The 14,897-nt window shown below is 35.2% G+C and overlaps 1 protein-coding gene across 4 annotated transcripts; it reads right to left on the reverse strand.

Moving 5' to 3' along the window:
• Positions 1–58: 58 nt before the first annotated feature.
• Positions 59–12,495, reverse strand: LOC123718208. Of its 4 annotated transcripts, none has more exons than XR_006754935.1 (12): positions 12,429–12,495; positions 8,441–8,541; positions 7,920–8,031; positions 7,290–7,484; positions 6,752–6,903; positions 5,684–5,795; positions 4,928–5,248; positions 3,450–3,561; positions 2,820–3,014; positions 1,325–1,470; positions 624–717; positions 59–549 (listed from the first exon to the last, which is right to left on the reverse strand). XR_006754935.1 is itself a non-coding variant. In XM_045674652.1 (8 exons), exons 1-8 carry the CDS (start codon positions 12,431–12,433, stop codon positions 4,466–4,468), a joined length of 1,074 nt encoding a protein of 357 aa, XP_045530608.1. In that variant the 5' UTR covers positions 12,434–12,489; the 3' UTR covers positions 4,173–4,465. The 4 variants fall into 4 exon arrangements, 2 of the variants coding, with proteins under 2 accessions (XP_045530608.1, XP_045530609.1); XR_006754934.1 differs by lacking the exon at positions 12,429–12,495 and adding an exon at positions 9,891–9,976 and having other exon boundaries at positions 624–723; XM_045674652.1 differs by lacking the exons at positions 59–549; positions 624–717; positions 1,325–1,470; positions 2,820–3,014; positions 3,450–3,561 and adding an exon at positions 4,173–4,667 and having other exon boundaries at positions 5,054–5,248; positions 12,429–12,489.
• Between the last annotated feature and the right edge of the window lie 2,402 nt (positions 12,496–14,897).

Consider the following 14,897-nt stretch of genomic DNA (forward strand, 5'->3'; position numbering starts at 1 on the left):
ATATAATTAAAAATAATTCATATAATGATACACATATATTTACAACACGAATATAGCATCTAAGTTTTGTTTTATTTATTGGCAATGAAAATTCATTGATATAATTTGTAATTCGTATAAATAAATAGTGTAATAAATTCCCGTTGCTAATTGTGATCAAAGTTGAAGTTTCTTTCGATGTTTCGTTCGTCTTTTGCAGTTTTTTGTCAATATTGTACATTTTAGAACGTAAACAAGATGTTTCATAAAACAGAACAAAGACACCATTTTGTATCCCGTTCACTCTTATACACTTATATATCGTTGTCTCATGAGAATTATTATAGATTTACACGCGCATCTTATAAACCAAAATGGCGGTTTAAAGAGGGGGCGTTTGTCGCCCTTTAGAACTGGCTATAAATGTATATATAAAAGAACTATTGTTTAGTGAGCATTATGCTACCTAAAATATTTCATTAAATTAAGTTTTAAATTTCTAAATCCTCATCACCAGTTGGCACATCCATGCAGCAGACATGAAGGTAGTGTGGACATTCGGGTTTCCTTCTGGAAATAACAACACCTTATGTACATATACACTAATATAATATTAAAAGTTAACTTATAAACTATATAAGTACCCTTTATCATATTTATCCTGGACCACATCATAACAGTCGTAATATGACACGCATTGACCAACTTCGCCCGTGACCGTCAAACATGGGCTGGAAACTGAAACTGTAACCGTAAATCAAAATCTATAAACAAGTCCTGATGCATCTATGGTTGCCAACTGAGGGGCTGCACCAGTAGCAGTAACAAATAATCCAATGAATCAAAACAAAGTACTCAGGGGTATTGCCAATTCTCCCTGGTACATTCGCGGTAACGACCTCCATCGGGACATGTAGAGAACGTCGGTAGAATAGTAAAAAAAATCGGGAGTCCACAATCAAAGGCTACACCACCACGTGAATGTAGAGGCTTGATACCACCATTTGTATTACTGTTAGTCCACGTTAGTCTTATGAGCTAAAAAATTGTCTTAAGTTAGGTTAGATTGTAATCGTACATGACGTCTGAAGGAGAACACTATTTTTATATATATCTATGCCGTGTATAAGGTATGTTCATGTTCGCTGAATGACTTTAAGGAGATAAAAATGTATAATAAATAAAAAGGAAAACGATTTTTTCTAATGTTAAAGTAAAAGTAAAGAACTGTCTTGCCTCGGTTTCAGTGAACATTGATAATTTTATTCCAACCATTCCGGAATATATCATCAGAATCAAACCCAATGTGTATGTATGCTTCTAGTAGTTATTAGATAAAAAGTACCTTTTTTAAGACTCAAATCAGTATTTTTCAATGGTGCTTCAACAGTACAACCAGAGCTGTCCGGATCATAGACAGATAAACAATCTATATTTAAGAACTTGCACAACTCCTTGGGCACCTTTTGCCGAGTCGTTTTGGTAACCTTCCTGTGTTAAAAATTTGTTATTATTGCTAACCTAACCTAACCTAACCTTTGCTTTTAATATTCCTACCTGCTAACAATGTATTTACATTTATATTCGCGGACGCTTGGCGGACCCGTATGACTTCGATACAAAAACTGCCCTAGTTGTGTACGTACGGGCTACTCGATTGTGAGGAAGTTGGATCTGGTTAGCGCTGCGCCTTCTAAGTTCTCATGTCATGTTCACACTTGTATATCTTATTATATTATACTTTGATAAGTGTGTTTGAGAGCATAAGTAAAATAAATTGAAACAATTCGCATTTATAATAAAGAATATTAATTCTATACTCGATAACCATAGACAATTAACACAGAAAATATACCTACTCTAGAAAAGTCTGTCAGAACTAGGCTTGGGATCAAATGGATTCGTTGGGAGATGGAAATCTGTTCCATCATTCAGTGATGATGGCCATCGCCCATATACTCAATGCTATTAAAAACAACCCATCTTTGGTAAGTACGTGTTTCCATAACATCGTGTTAAGTGCTAGAGAAACGCTCTGCTCTTTTTATTACTCTTCATATATTTTAGGTAGATTACTCACAATAACACTTTATTTCTCTACAAGCTACAAGAGTATCGTGTTACTACAATTGCGATTTCCATGTCATTTGCAACATCAGAGCGGATTTAAAAACCAACGCTTTGTAGTAGGAAGACGTTGTCAGAGTCCTAAATGTCCACCCAATAATCTACTGTTTCAATAATTAAAACCCAACAATTTCAAGTTTAGTGGATCCCACATATTAAGAGATTGGCGAAAAGACCTTTGTCTGAAGCTTATGCGGTATTTCACACCGGTTTAAGATAGGCCCTACGAGCTCGTGCCCGCGACTTCGTCTAAGCCGGATTAGTATTTCGAGTAGCTTATATTAGCGTGGCATGGAAACAAACTACCAAAGATATTCACTATTTACGAATAACTTATCCATCATACACTACATATGTGTTACTCTAGCGGTTTTGGCAACGCACTCCAGAATAACTCGCTGATGGTAGATTTTTTCCTCCTTACTTGATATTTTGGACAATTCACACACACACAATATCTTAATAAATTGTAGCCTATGTGTTATTCTGATATATAAGCTATTTTATTGTAAAGTTTAATTTAAATCCATTCAGTAATTTTTACGTCAAAGAGCTACAAACTTTCACGTTTAAAATATTAGAAGAATTGATTACGTAAGCCATAGGTGACATCGAAATCAGTAAAATGTTGTTAGCAGCTTGATGTAGTAGCGTGTAGATAATTCAAACATCGTGAGGAGACCAGACCAATCCTCAAACTTGGTAAAAATTACCTCATCAAAGCAACCATCCAAGGAAACTCTCCGAACTTGGCGAGCGTCTTTGAAGAGTCTGGAAATGGGAAGCCGCCAGGGTTGCTCCACCCACAACCTGCCTTCTGTTTCGGCATTGGAGGTAGAATCTCGGTCCCGGTCGTAATCAATCGACTTCTTGGACAGCATATCTTCAAGTTGTGGCTGCTTGACTCTCTGGAAATTAAATTGAAGCTGTCAAAGAGGTTCCAATGTTTTTCTTGAATCATTATACAAATTTAAAGTTGAGCTACGGGAAGAACCATATACTGCCGAGAAAGACTGATTTTTAATTATTACTTGCTTCAAAATGTCATAAGGACCATGCCTTGTCATGCCCTTCCAAATATTTTGTAAATCAGATTATTTGATTTATGACTAGAGAGGCTGACAGTGTCCAGTTCTTTTCGTCCCTTTTTGGGATATAAACTGATCAGCCTTTGACATTGTTAATTTACGAGCTCTGTGACTTATATTGACAATGGTAACTGACACCAGCGCCATTGCTCCGACATATGTTATAGGCGTTTGAAGTCGGATAAATTTTTCTAAATCACTTATTTAAAATACTGTATCTAAAGGCCATGTTAAACGGGGCCTTAGAATAATTACCTGTAAACGCCTGTCTTTTCCAAGTCGATGTTGTTGCTGTCCATGCATTCCGACAATTTCACCCATTGCCCCACTTCCTTCTTCTCAGTGTAACAATCCGTGGGACTTTCATCTGTAACGTTAATATTTGGAATTAATTCAACAAAGATGATAATGAAATAGGGTTTACAGGGTACTAGAGTAGTGTAAACATCCGGTTCTGCTTCTGGAAATTACAATACCTTATGAAAGACATATACACTAATATAATATTAAAAGTTAACTTAGAAAATAAGTCGTAGTCATATAAATCGTCGTAATATGATACGCATTCACAAACTTCACCTGTTGCCGTTAAACATGAATGGCTGGGAACTGTACATGTCACCGTAAAATTATATACAAGTCCTGATGCATCTATGGTTGCCAACTGAGGGGCTGCACCAGTAGCAGTCGCAAATAATCAAATGATTTCAGAACAAAGTACTCGGGGAATAGTCAATACATCCGCGATAACGACCTCCATCGAGACATGTAGAGGACGTCGCCAGAATAGTAAAAAAATATCGGGAGTACACAATCAAAGGCTCCACCACCACGTGAATGTAGAGGCTTGACACCACCGTTTACAGTACTGTGCACGTTAGTCTTTAGAGCATAATAGGGGTAAGTAACAAAAAAAATACACGAACAGAGTGTCTTCCCTTTATTAGACACTGTAAGTAGTGTTATTGGACACTTTCTCATGTTAAATATCCTTAATAAATAGGGGAGGCTTAAATTACTTATTAGTCTTAGGTTAAGCTAGATTGTAATCGTACATGATATCTCAAGGAGAATACGTATATATATACGGTATGTTCATGTGCGCTGAATGACTTGCCATTTGTTTTCTAGGTCTTTAATAGGCGATAAAATGTATAATAAATGAAAAGAATAACGTTTTTTTTCTAATGTTACCGTGAAGAACAGTCTTGCCTCGGTTTCAGTGAACATTGATAATTTTATTCCAACTAATCCGGAATATATCATCAAAATCAAATCCAATGTGTATGTATGCTACTAGTAGTTATTAGATAAAAAGTACCTTTTTTAAGACTCAAATCAGTATTTTTCAATGGTGCTTCAACAGTACAACCAGAGCTGTCCGGATCATAGACAGATAAACAATCTATATTTAAGAACTTGCACAACCGCAACTCCTTGGGCACCTTTTGCCGAGTCGTTTTGGCAATCTTCCTGTGTTAAACATTTGTTATTATTGCTAACCTAACCTAACCTAACCTAACCTTTGCTTTTAATATTCCTACCTGCTAACAATGTATTTACATTTATATTCGCGGGCGCTTGGCGGACCCGTATGACTTCGATACAAAAACCTATGTGTTATTCTGATGTATAAGCTATATTATTGTAAAGTGTTATTAAAATCCATTCAGTAATTTTTACGTCAAAGAGCTACAAACTTTCACGTTCAAAATATTAGAAGAATTGATTACGTAAGCCATAGGTGACATCAAAATCAGTAAAATGTTGTTGCAGCAGCTTGATGTAGCAGCGTGTAGATAATTCAAACATCGTGACGAGACCAGACCAATCCTCAAACTTGGTAATGTGTAAATTACTTCATCAAAGCAACCATCCAAGGAAACTCTCCGAACTTGGCGCGCGTCTTTGAAGAGTCTGGGAATGGGAAGCAGCCAGGGTTGCTCCACCCACAACCTGCCTTCTGTTTCGGCATTGGAGGTAGAATCTCGGTCCCGGTCGTAATCAATCGACTTCTTGGACAGCATATCTTCAAGTTGTGGCCGCTTGACTCTCTGGAAATTAAATTGAAGGTGTCAAAGAGGTTCCAATGTTTTTCTTGAATCATTATACAAATTTAAAGTTGAGCTACGGGAAGAACCATCTACTGCCGAGAAAGACTGATTTTTAATTATTAATTGCTTCAAAATGTCATAAGGACCATGCCTTGTCATGCCCTTCCAAATATTTTGTAAATCAGATTATTTGATTTATGACTAGAGAGGCTGACAGTGTCCAGTTCTTTTCGTCCCTTTTTGGGATATAAACTGATCAGCCTTTGACATTGTTAATTTACGAGCTCTGTGACTTATATTGACAATGGTAACTGACACCAGCGCCATTGCTCCGACATATGTTATAGGCGTTTGAAGGCGGGTAAATTTTTCTTAATCACTTATTTAAAATACTGTATCTCAAGGCCATGTTAAACGGGGCCTTAGAATAATTACCTGTAAACGCCTGTCTTTTCCAAGTCGATGTTGTTGCTGTCCATGCATTCCGACAATTTCACCCATTGCCCCACTTCCTTCTTCTCAGTGTAACAATCCGTGGGACTTTCATCTGTAACGTTAATATTTGGAATTAATTCAACAAAGATGATAATGAAATAGGGTTTACAGGGTACTAGAGTAGTGTAAACATCCGGATGTGCTTCTGGAAATTACAATACCTTATGAAAGACATATACACTAATATAATATTAAAAGTTAACTTAGAAAATAAGTCGTAGTCATATAAATCGTCGTAATATGATACGCATTCACAAACTTCACCTGTTGCCGTTAAACATGAATGGCTGGGAACTGTACATGTCACCGTAAAATTATATACAAGTCCTGATGCATCTATGGTTGCCAACTGAGGGGCTGCACCAGTAGCAGTCGCAAATAATCAAATGATTTCAGAACAAAGTACTCGGGGAATAGTCAATACATCCGCGATAACGACCTCCATCGAGACATGTAGAGGAAATCGCCAGAATAGTAAAAAAATATCGGGAGTACACAATCAAAGGCTCCACCACCACGTGAATGAAGAGGCTTGACACCACCGTTTGTATTACTGTGCACGTTAGTCTTTAGAGCATAATAGGGGTAAGTAACAAAAAAAAAATACACGAACAGAGTGTCTTCCCTTTATTAGACACTGTAAGTAGTGTTATTGGACACTTTCTCATGTTAAATATCCTTAATAAATAGGGGAGGCTTAAATTACTTATTAGTCTTAGGTTAAGCTAGATTGTAATCGTACATGATATCTCAAGGAGAATACGTATATATATACGGTATGTTCATGTGCGCTGAATGACTTGCCATTTGTTTTCTAGGTCTTTAATAGGCGATAAAATGTATAATAAATGAAAAGAATAACGTTTTTTTTCTAATGTTACGGTGAAGAACAGTCTTGCCTCGGTTTCAGTGAACATTGATAATTTTATTCCAACTAATCCGGAATATATCATCAAAATCAAATCCAATGTGTATGTATGCTACTAGTAGTTATTAGATAAAAAGTACCTTCTTTAGGACTCAAATCAGTATTTTTCAATGGTGCTTCAACAGTACAACCAGAGCTGTCCGGATCATAGACAGATAAACAATCTATATTTAAGAACTTGCACAACCGCAACTCCTTGGGCACCTTTTGCCGAGTCGTTTTGGCAATCTTCCTGTGTTAAACATTTGTTATTATTGCTAACCTAACCTAACCTAACCTAACCTTTGCTTTTAATATTCCTACCTGCTAACAATGTATTTACATTTATATTCGCGGGCGCTTGGCGGACCCGTATGACTTCGATACAAAAACCTATGTGTTATTCTGATGTATAAGCTATATTATTGTAAAGTGTTATTAAAATCCATTCAGTAATTTTTACGTCAAAGAGCTACAAACTTTCACGTTCAAAATATTAGAAGAATTGATTACGTAAGCCATAGGTGACATCAAAATCAGTAAAATGTTGTTGCAGCAGCTTGATGTAGCAGCGTGTAGATAATTCAAACATCGTGACGAGACCAGACCAATCCTCAAACTTGGTAATGTGTAAATTACTTCATCAAAGCAACCATCCAAGGAAACTCTCCGAACTTGGCGCGCGTCTTTGAAGAGTCTGGGAATGGGAAGCCGCCAGGGTTGCTCCACCCACAACCTGCCTTCTGTTTCGGCATTGGAGGTAGAATCTCGGTCCCGGTCGTAATCAATCGACTTCTTGGACAGCATATCTTCAAGTTGTGGCCGCTTGACTCTCTGGAAATTAAATTGAAGGTGTCAAAGAGGTTCCAATGTTTTTCTTGAATCATTATACAAATTTAAAGTTGAGCTACGGGAAGAACCATATACTGCCGAGAAAGACTGATTTTTAATTATTACTTGCTTCAAAATGTCATAAGGACCATGCCTTGTCATGCCCTTCCAAATATTTTGTAAATCAGATTATTTGATTTATGACTAGAGAGGCTGACAGTGTCCAGTTCTTTTCGTCCCTTTTTGGGATATAAACTGATCAGCCTTTGACATTGTTAATTTACGAGCTCTGTGACTTATATTGACAATGGTAACTGACACCAGCGCCATTGCTCCGACATATGTTATAGGCGTTTGAAGACGGGTAAATTTTTCTTAATCACTTATTTAAAATACTGTATCTAAAGGCCATGTTAAACGGGGCCTTAGAATAATTACCTGTAAAAGCCTGTCTTTTCCAAGTCGATGTTGTTGCTGTCCATGCATTCCGACAATTTCACCCATTGCCCCACTTCCTGCTTCTCAGTGTAACAATCCGTGGGACTTTCATCTGAAACGTTAATATTTGAAATTAATTCAACAACGATCATAATGAACTAGGGTTTATATGCTTTTTATAATGTAAAGCGGCAAATGCGCACAACCGTTAGTCATGACCATGCTGTTTTTTAAATATTTGGAGGTCATATCTCCTTGAGAACACCGAGGAGAGGAACTAGCGCAGATTCATTCACATCTCAATAGCTCGCAAAAGGAAATTCCTTGTGAATCTTGCAAGCTTTCCAGCCATCGACATATGGAAATTTTATAACGTAATTTATATCTATCGAATCATTTGTTTTTCCATCCGTAACTCGCAAACTATCAAATGCGACAAGTCTCTCCCTAAGCGCTTTGATACAATAACAAAAAAAATATATATAAAAAAATACAAAGATATCTTATTTTTAAGTACTAACCTGTTGTAGTTAAAAAGGTTTCAAGCCATTGATTTGTGCTCTCGAAATCGTTACTCAATCCTTGACATCCCCACACCAGCAAACACACCGTCAAAATAGACCTGCAAAACATAAAAATGCAAATTTATTACATTAGTTCATTTGATATTATATGGAAGAAGTCTGGAGGATGAAGGAGTGCACTGGGTCTGACTCAGCGTACTCTGTTCACAGTATTTGATTTCTTTCTCTGTCTATTAAGTCACTGTCAATATTAAATTTATGCCCAAATGTCACGGGCAAAAGGTTAATGTATTTACGAATCCTATAGGTCCTATAGCCTGCTTTAATAATTGAACGATTGTGTCCAATATTTTGAAATAATTTAGAAGGCGTAGTCGTTCGAAAGTTGTGTGCGGTCAGACATTTCGGGATTGAAATTACACATCGCTTTCGTGTCAAATAACTTTATGTATTTCGTTAATGACACACATATTTATAATTCGAAAGCTTTAAGCCTAAGCCAGTTGACCCAGCGAAGTGACAATTATAAATTAATAAAAGAATATTAAACTATTAGAGTCCGAAAACAGAACCGACGTAGCCAGGGGCGGATCTACTTAAGTGCTCATGTTCGCGTGGATACAAAGGGCCCCAGTCCCCACTGAAAGCAATAGGCGATATTCTGAATTAAAAAAAAACTGAAATTTTAAAATTTCCAAACATTTAACCTTAACTAAAAGTAAGGTACCTTAAACCGTATGTTTGAATCCCTGAGATCAATCAACCCATGTGCCCTACCTACCAACCCTTTATAACGGAACGGGGAATTCCCCGTCGTTTGTTTTCGATTGGTATATTTTCTGGCGTGTGTGTCTATTACGGGGGACCCCATAGTAGCCCAGACCCCCACAAATTCACGATCCACTAATATAATTCCTATTTATTTATTTATTAACACTTCATTACATTACAATATTTAAAAAAAATTTAACATAATTAAATCAAAGGGAGAAAAACTGGCGGCCTTATCGCATTCGAGCGATCTCTTCCAGACAACCACTGTGAGTGAAAAAACAAATGTATTTAATTACATAAAATAGGTAAGAAGTGCAAAAATACATGTTATATACAGTTTTTAAGACAAAACTAAACAGGAACAAAAAAAAAACAAACTAAACTAAAAAGAGGATACATCAAAAATAAAAAGTAAAGAGTAAAAAGACACATGAATCACGATAATTTAAGATAAGTCTCACGTCAGTTAGTAGTTAGTAAGAAAGTTAGGGATACGTTGTCCATATGACGGGTAATGTTTGTACAGTTGTTTCTATTTGCTACGCCTCATTTTATTTATTCTCAAAAACTAATTTAAATTTTCTCATATTAAGGTATCAAGGTGATTAGGAAGGTACTATCGACTTGGCACCAGGCTAAACTGTTTATTAAATGTACTAACTTAATATCATACCACTCAACATCCTCAATCTTAAAAGACTTTATGAACACAACTCCTGCGTGCGACTCTCATCCCTGAGGTCGTAGGTTCGATCCCCGGCTGTGCACCAATGGATTTTATTTCTTAATGCGCATTAAACATTCGCTGGAACAATGAATGAACCATCGTGAGGAAACCGGCTTGCCTTAGACCCAAAAAGTCGACGGCGTGTGTTAGGCACAGAAAGCAATTAGATTAACAAATAATCATGAAACAGATATAGAAATCTGAGGCCAAGACCTAAAAGGTTGTAGCGGCAATGATTTTTTTTATCAACTCGCCTTACGCGGAGTTGGATATGGTACTGTGACCTAATGTGTAGAACTACACATTACACTCATGCACTCAGTCGTGTTGTGAATTGTTTTAAAAAATAATTGAAAAAACGTTACGGAATTTACTATTAAGTTTGTTATGGAATAGCTGGAAACCCTGACACAGGTATGGTTCCCAATTCTTACACAAGTTATGTATTAATCTAAAAACCTACCACAGTACTAAACTGCCATTTAACTTGCCATTTGTGGCGTAAAAATAAAAAAAATATATTTAGCTTTGAAATATTGTATCGTAAACAAGCAACATTAGCAGCCAGTACCAGCTCCATGAAATATATAAAAATTCTTTTAAAACAATTTGTTACGTGGAATTAAAAAAAAAACAGTTATACCAAGTAAGTCAATTTATGAATCAATGCAAAAGCGAGTTCAACATCATCCGAACGGAAGATGTCAAAATAAAGGTAATAATAATAAAGCCCATTTAATTTCAAAAGTGACAAAATGATAATATACAGCTTAGATTTTTTATATTATATATATTATTTTATTTATCTGGTTAACCTATCCTATACCTATATATATCCTATATCTTAGCTAAATTCAGTACCGTCGATCCGAACCCCTTCGCGAGTTAAGGCTTCCTCCAGCTTTTTTCAACTGACTCTGTTCATGGCTTTCTTTCTCTATTCGCTTCCTGTTACCGCTTCTATTTCTTCTATCCACCTTTTTTTGCTACGCCCTCATCTCCTTCTTCCCCTTGGTCCTTTCTATACAGTTGTCTTTAAAGTCCACCTTTTATCTGTATCTTGCTATATGCCCCGCCAATTGCCAGTTCTGTTTTAGGCCATATTGTAAGGCATTTATCACTTATGTTTTACGTCGTATGTAGTTTTCTTATTTTTAGTATGCTTTTTTCCATTGTTTTCTGGCATGCTACTCCACGTTTGGCAACTGTATGTGACAGTAGGTAAGATACAAGTGTCCAAGACAATTTGCTTGAGGTGAAGGAGAAATTCGCCTCTATACCTCAAGGTCTTTATTTTTATCTTCGAATGATAATTGTTTAACCATATTGTTTAGCCATATTTAGTTTTTTTTACATATACTGTAGTGTTTGTAGCAACCGCACAATTTGTTATTATTTTAGTTTTTATTGTGTCGTTAGTTGAATTGTTTGGTTATGCAATTCCAACTTCATTTTGTCAAACAGTAATTGGAATTGTTCATAATTTTATCGTGTAATACAGCGCAATTAAGTATTTGTTGCCGGCAACACTCGTTGTCTTGCCAATGTTTATTTTTTCCAGCCTTCAGTGAAAAATCCAGAGAGTTGTTTAGTTTTTAATGAGACGCACTCACACTTGGTTTTGGTGAGGGTGTAATGATATTGTGAAGCTTGTCCTTCAAATCTGCTTTGTCCCTTCTGTAAGAATATTTTGCGGAGCCCTCGGACTGCGGTAATTATAATGTGTGTAACAGAACCGAACAGAGAAAAGAAAAAATTAAACAACATATATCGAATGAAAGAACTGTGACCACCCTGGGAAACGATCGCACGGTTAATTGATTCTAAAGCATTGAATGCAGCGGACAGTTCAACAGCGCAACGTTGCACATATTAAATCTTACAAATAATCAGTTCATATTCTCCGTGTTGTAGATAGATCCGGTATGAGTCATTGTCTTCTTTATTAGAATAATAAATCGATAGTTGACGGCACTTTTACTTTGGAACGCTAACGGTTTTTTGCTATTTTAGACAGACAATTTAACACTTTATTGCTGTTCCGATACTTAAAGTATGTATTTAAAAGATTCGCTTCAGGATTGCACTATTCTATAGTTTTAATCCTATTAAGTTTAAAAAATTCAGTTCACTTTTGAAATGTTTGGTTGCGTTGCGTTGTTGATTTTTTACGAAAATTATTCTGACGTAACTTTCACAAGCACTTGCACTGATACTATAAACACACTATATAGTTTATTGCACTCCGAATTCGCGAATATTCATTATATTTTTAGTTAATTTATCGCGCGACGAATCCAAATAAAGTTAAATCTATACTTATTTCAAATACAGTTTTTCTTTAATAAATCTATGTATTATGGGAGTAATTACAATAATTCCTGCACCTGTTATAATCTCCCAAAACTTATTTCAGAGGAACAGTTTGGACCACAAACAAAAATCGTAAAAAGTAATAAAAGTTCAAAGATACAATTTACTCACTTCATTTTACACACTACTGCACTGTCCAGAAGTCTTTTATAAACTAATTCAGTAAACAAAATTATACATTAATGAAATATCTTTATCAGTCGATAAAAACTTTTAGCAAACTGTATTAAGAGTACTATTGGCCTAGTAGCTTAAACGACCCTGAATTGTGGGTTTGAATCACATCATTGTTCTTTCTGCGCAATTAATGGCCTGGTGAAAACCATTGCTAGGACACTTGCATGTATTAAGCCCAATTATGTGACGTAATGGAATATAGTAATAAAGATCTATGGCAACAAGACATATAAAGAGTTGTATCGGTACTGGATTATTACAGTTTCAGTAACGGGTATGTCTAAATCCATTTCCTTCATCGTATTAAGAGAAGAAAGTGTACAAAGTGATGATTCGTTTATTTATTGAAGAGGTACTCTATATCTACTAAGCTACAGGAAGTCAATACATAGTATTGTCTTCTGTTAACATAGCTTTTACACTAAGAAAACACTTTTTAACCGAAAATTGAAAATTATGTAAATTATAAGTTTATAATAATCATACACAGCTTCAATCCGGTTAGTGTTTTCTTAGTCAATCTTTGTACTTTTATGAAAAAACTTACCGTTTTGACCTTAAATAATATTTCTTCCGTACACGGGAATGATGGGGAATTTTTAAACATTATTTGAAGACGAGGACATGGTCTTTATGATAATCGTATATCCATGAATTATAATTTATAATAAAATTGACGTGTACCAAGCAATTGCGGCCAGTATCAATAGTAAGTTTCAGATATCTCACGATTTGTACCATACCACCAAAACATTGAGGTGTACCCAGAGTCATTAAATATTCATCTTATCATATCTTTCGAATGTTTGCGCATAACTGACCTATTGAGAGTCTAAGTGAGTAACGGAAAATGAGTCCGCAAACAACATCTTTCGACTATGATTATTTTTATTGAAAAACTACAACTCGTTAAGTATTGAAACCACTGTTCAATTTCCCAAACCGATACATACTCACTGCTCATCTGCCATTCCAAGTATTTCAGAACACTTAGTTGCGTACCAGGGAAACGCACCTGCTGGTGTTGCTTCCAGTCTCAAAAAAAAACCAAAATTATCAATACTAAGTACCTATAGAGAGATCGATACTAGTCAAATAAAACCTGAACATTTTTAAATTACTTAGCGTAAAGATGTCCTTAGAAATATACGGAAACGAATTCCTTTCTTTTGTTCTCGTAGCGTGAATTCAATATTTATAACGTAGATGTTTAGTCTTCGTCATTTCGGAATCTCAAACACGAGATAAGCGTCGTTTAAAGTATTGTTTATAAAAACGTTATCTTTTTCGTAAAAGAACCAGAATTTGTATTTGTAATATATATACAATTTGATTCTATGTGTGAATTTTGAATATATTTTATTTAAAAATGCAAGCGCCATACGTTCAGCCGTTTTATAGGCTATTTCTTTGAAAAAAAAACATTTCAGATTATTAATAACTCACTATAATTGTTAGTTTTGATTATGTTTAACATTAATTGTTAAAAAAAATCGTTACGATCTTAATTTTTTATTTCATTTGTATGATGATTGTCTCATGAATGGGCCCAGGATGAATGAGCCCACTGCTTATCTCAGTGGTTCCATCAAATGCGACGATGTGTAGAGACGAACGGAGATTACTTCGAAAAACAATAAAAGTATTGGCAACTTTCTATATTAAGCCGTTTTTCATTTTCTAAATATTTTCATTGTTACCACCTATAAAGCCAAAACAGATTTTGATTAACAAAATATATGTAACAGAAAACGGAGTTCCAACAATAGTTTAGACTCGTTAAAATTTTTTTTAAAATTTCCTTAATTCAAAATTAAATTATAAATATCTACATTAGCTGCTTTAGGTTTAGCTATATAGCGTTAGAGAAATGGCAAAAAACAACGTTTATTTTGGCATTGCTTGTGCGTGTCTTTAATAATTAAATACTAAAGTATTTTACTTAAATTAAGTTCGGTTTTTTGTATGGAGGTTCCGGTGTATCTTAAATACCGGAACCTCCATACAAAAAACACCGGAAAGTCCGGTTGTGGTGAAGTTATCTCAAATCTAAATGGCACTTATGTTATTGGACACCATCAGAAACGAGAATGTTATATCATAGGCATAGACATAGACGTAACATTTATTACTAACAAAACACACACAGAAACAAAATAACCATAATCAAAGATAAAAAAATAAAAAAGCACTGGTCATTCTGCCAGCATCCAAAGCAGCTAGTTTGCGCCTCAGTTGCAATATAGAATAACAATGTAAGATTACTTAGTCAAAAATATATATAATAATAATAATAGTAGAAAAAGTTTAAGTAATTAAGTCTTGTGTAAATAAAATTAAAACTAAGAATAACTGTTAAGAAATAGATTAATAAATATTTTTGGGCTATAAAAACTATATTTC

Source organism: Pieris brassicae, chromosome 14, assembly GCF_905147105.1.
Source record: "Pieris brassicae chromosome 14, ilPieBrab1.1, whole genome shotgun sequence".
In the NCBI taxonomy this organism is placed as follows: domain Eukaryota; kingdom Metazoa; phylum Arthropoda; class Insecta; order Lepidoptera; family Pieridae; genus Pieris; species Pieris brassicae.

Bases quoted from the DNA above. Each gene is read 5' to 3' on its own strand.
- LOC123718208 (XM_045674652.1), bottom strand. The intron at 6,904-7,289 runs GTAATTTACACA...TGTTTAACACAG, and splicing joins TGGATGGTTGCTTTGATGAA to GAAGATTGCCAAAACGACTC. The intron at 5,249-5,683 runs GTAATTATTCTA...TTTAATTTCCAG, and splicing joins GAAAAGACAGGCGTTTACAG to AGAGTCAAGCGGCCACAACT.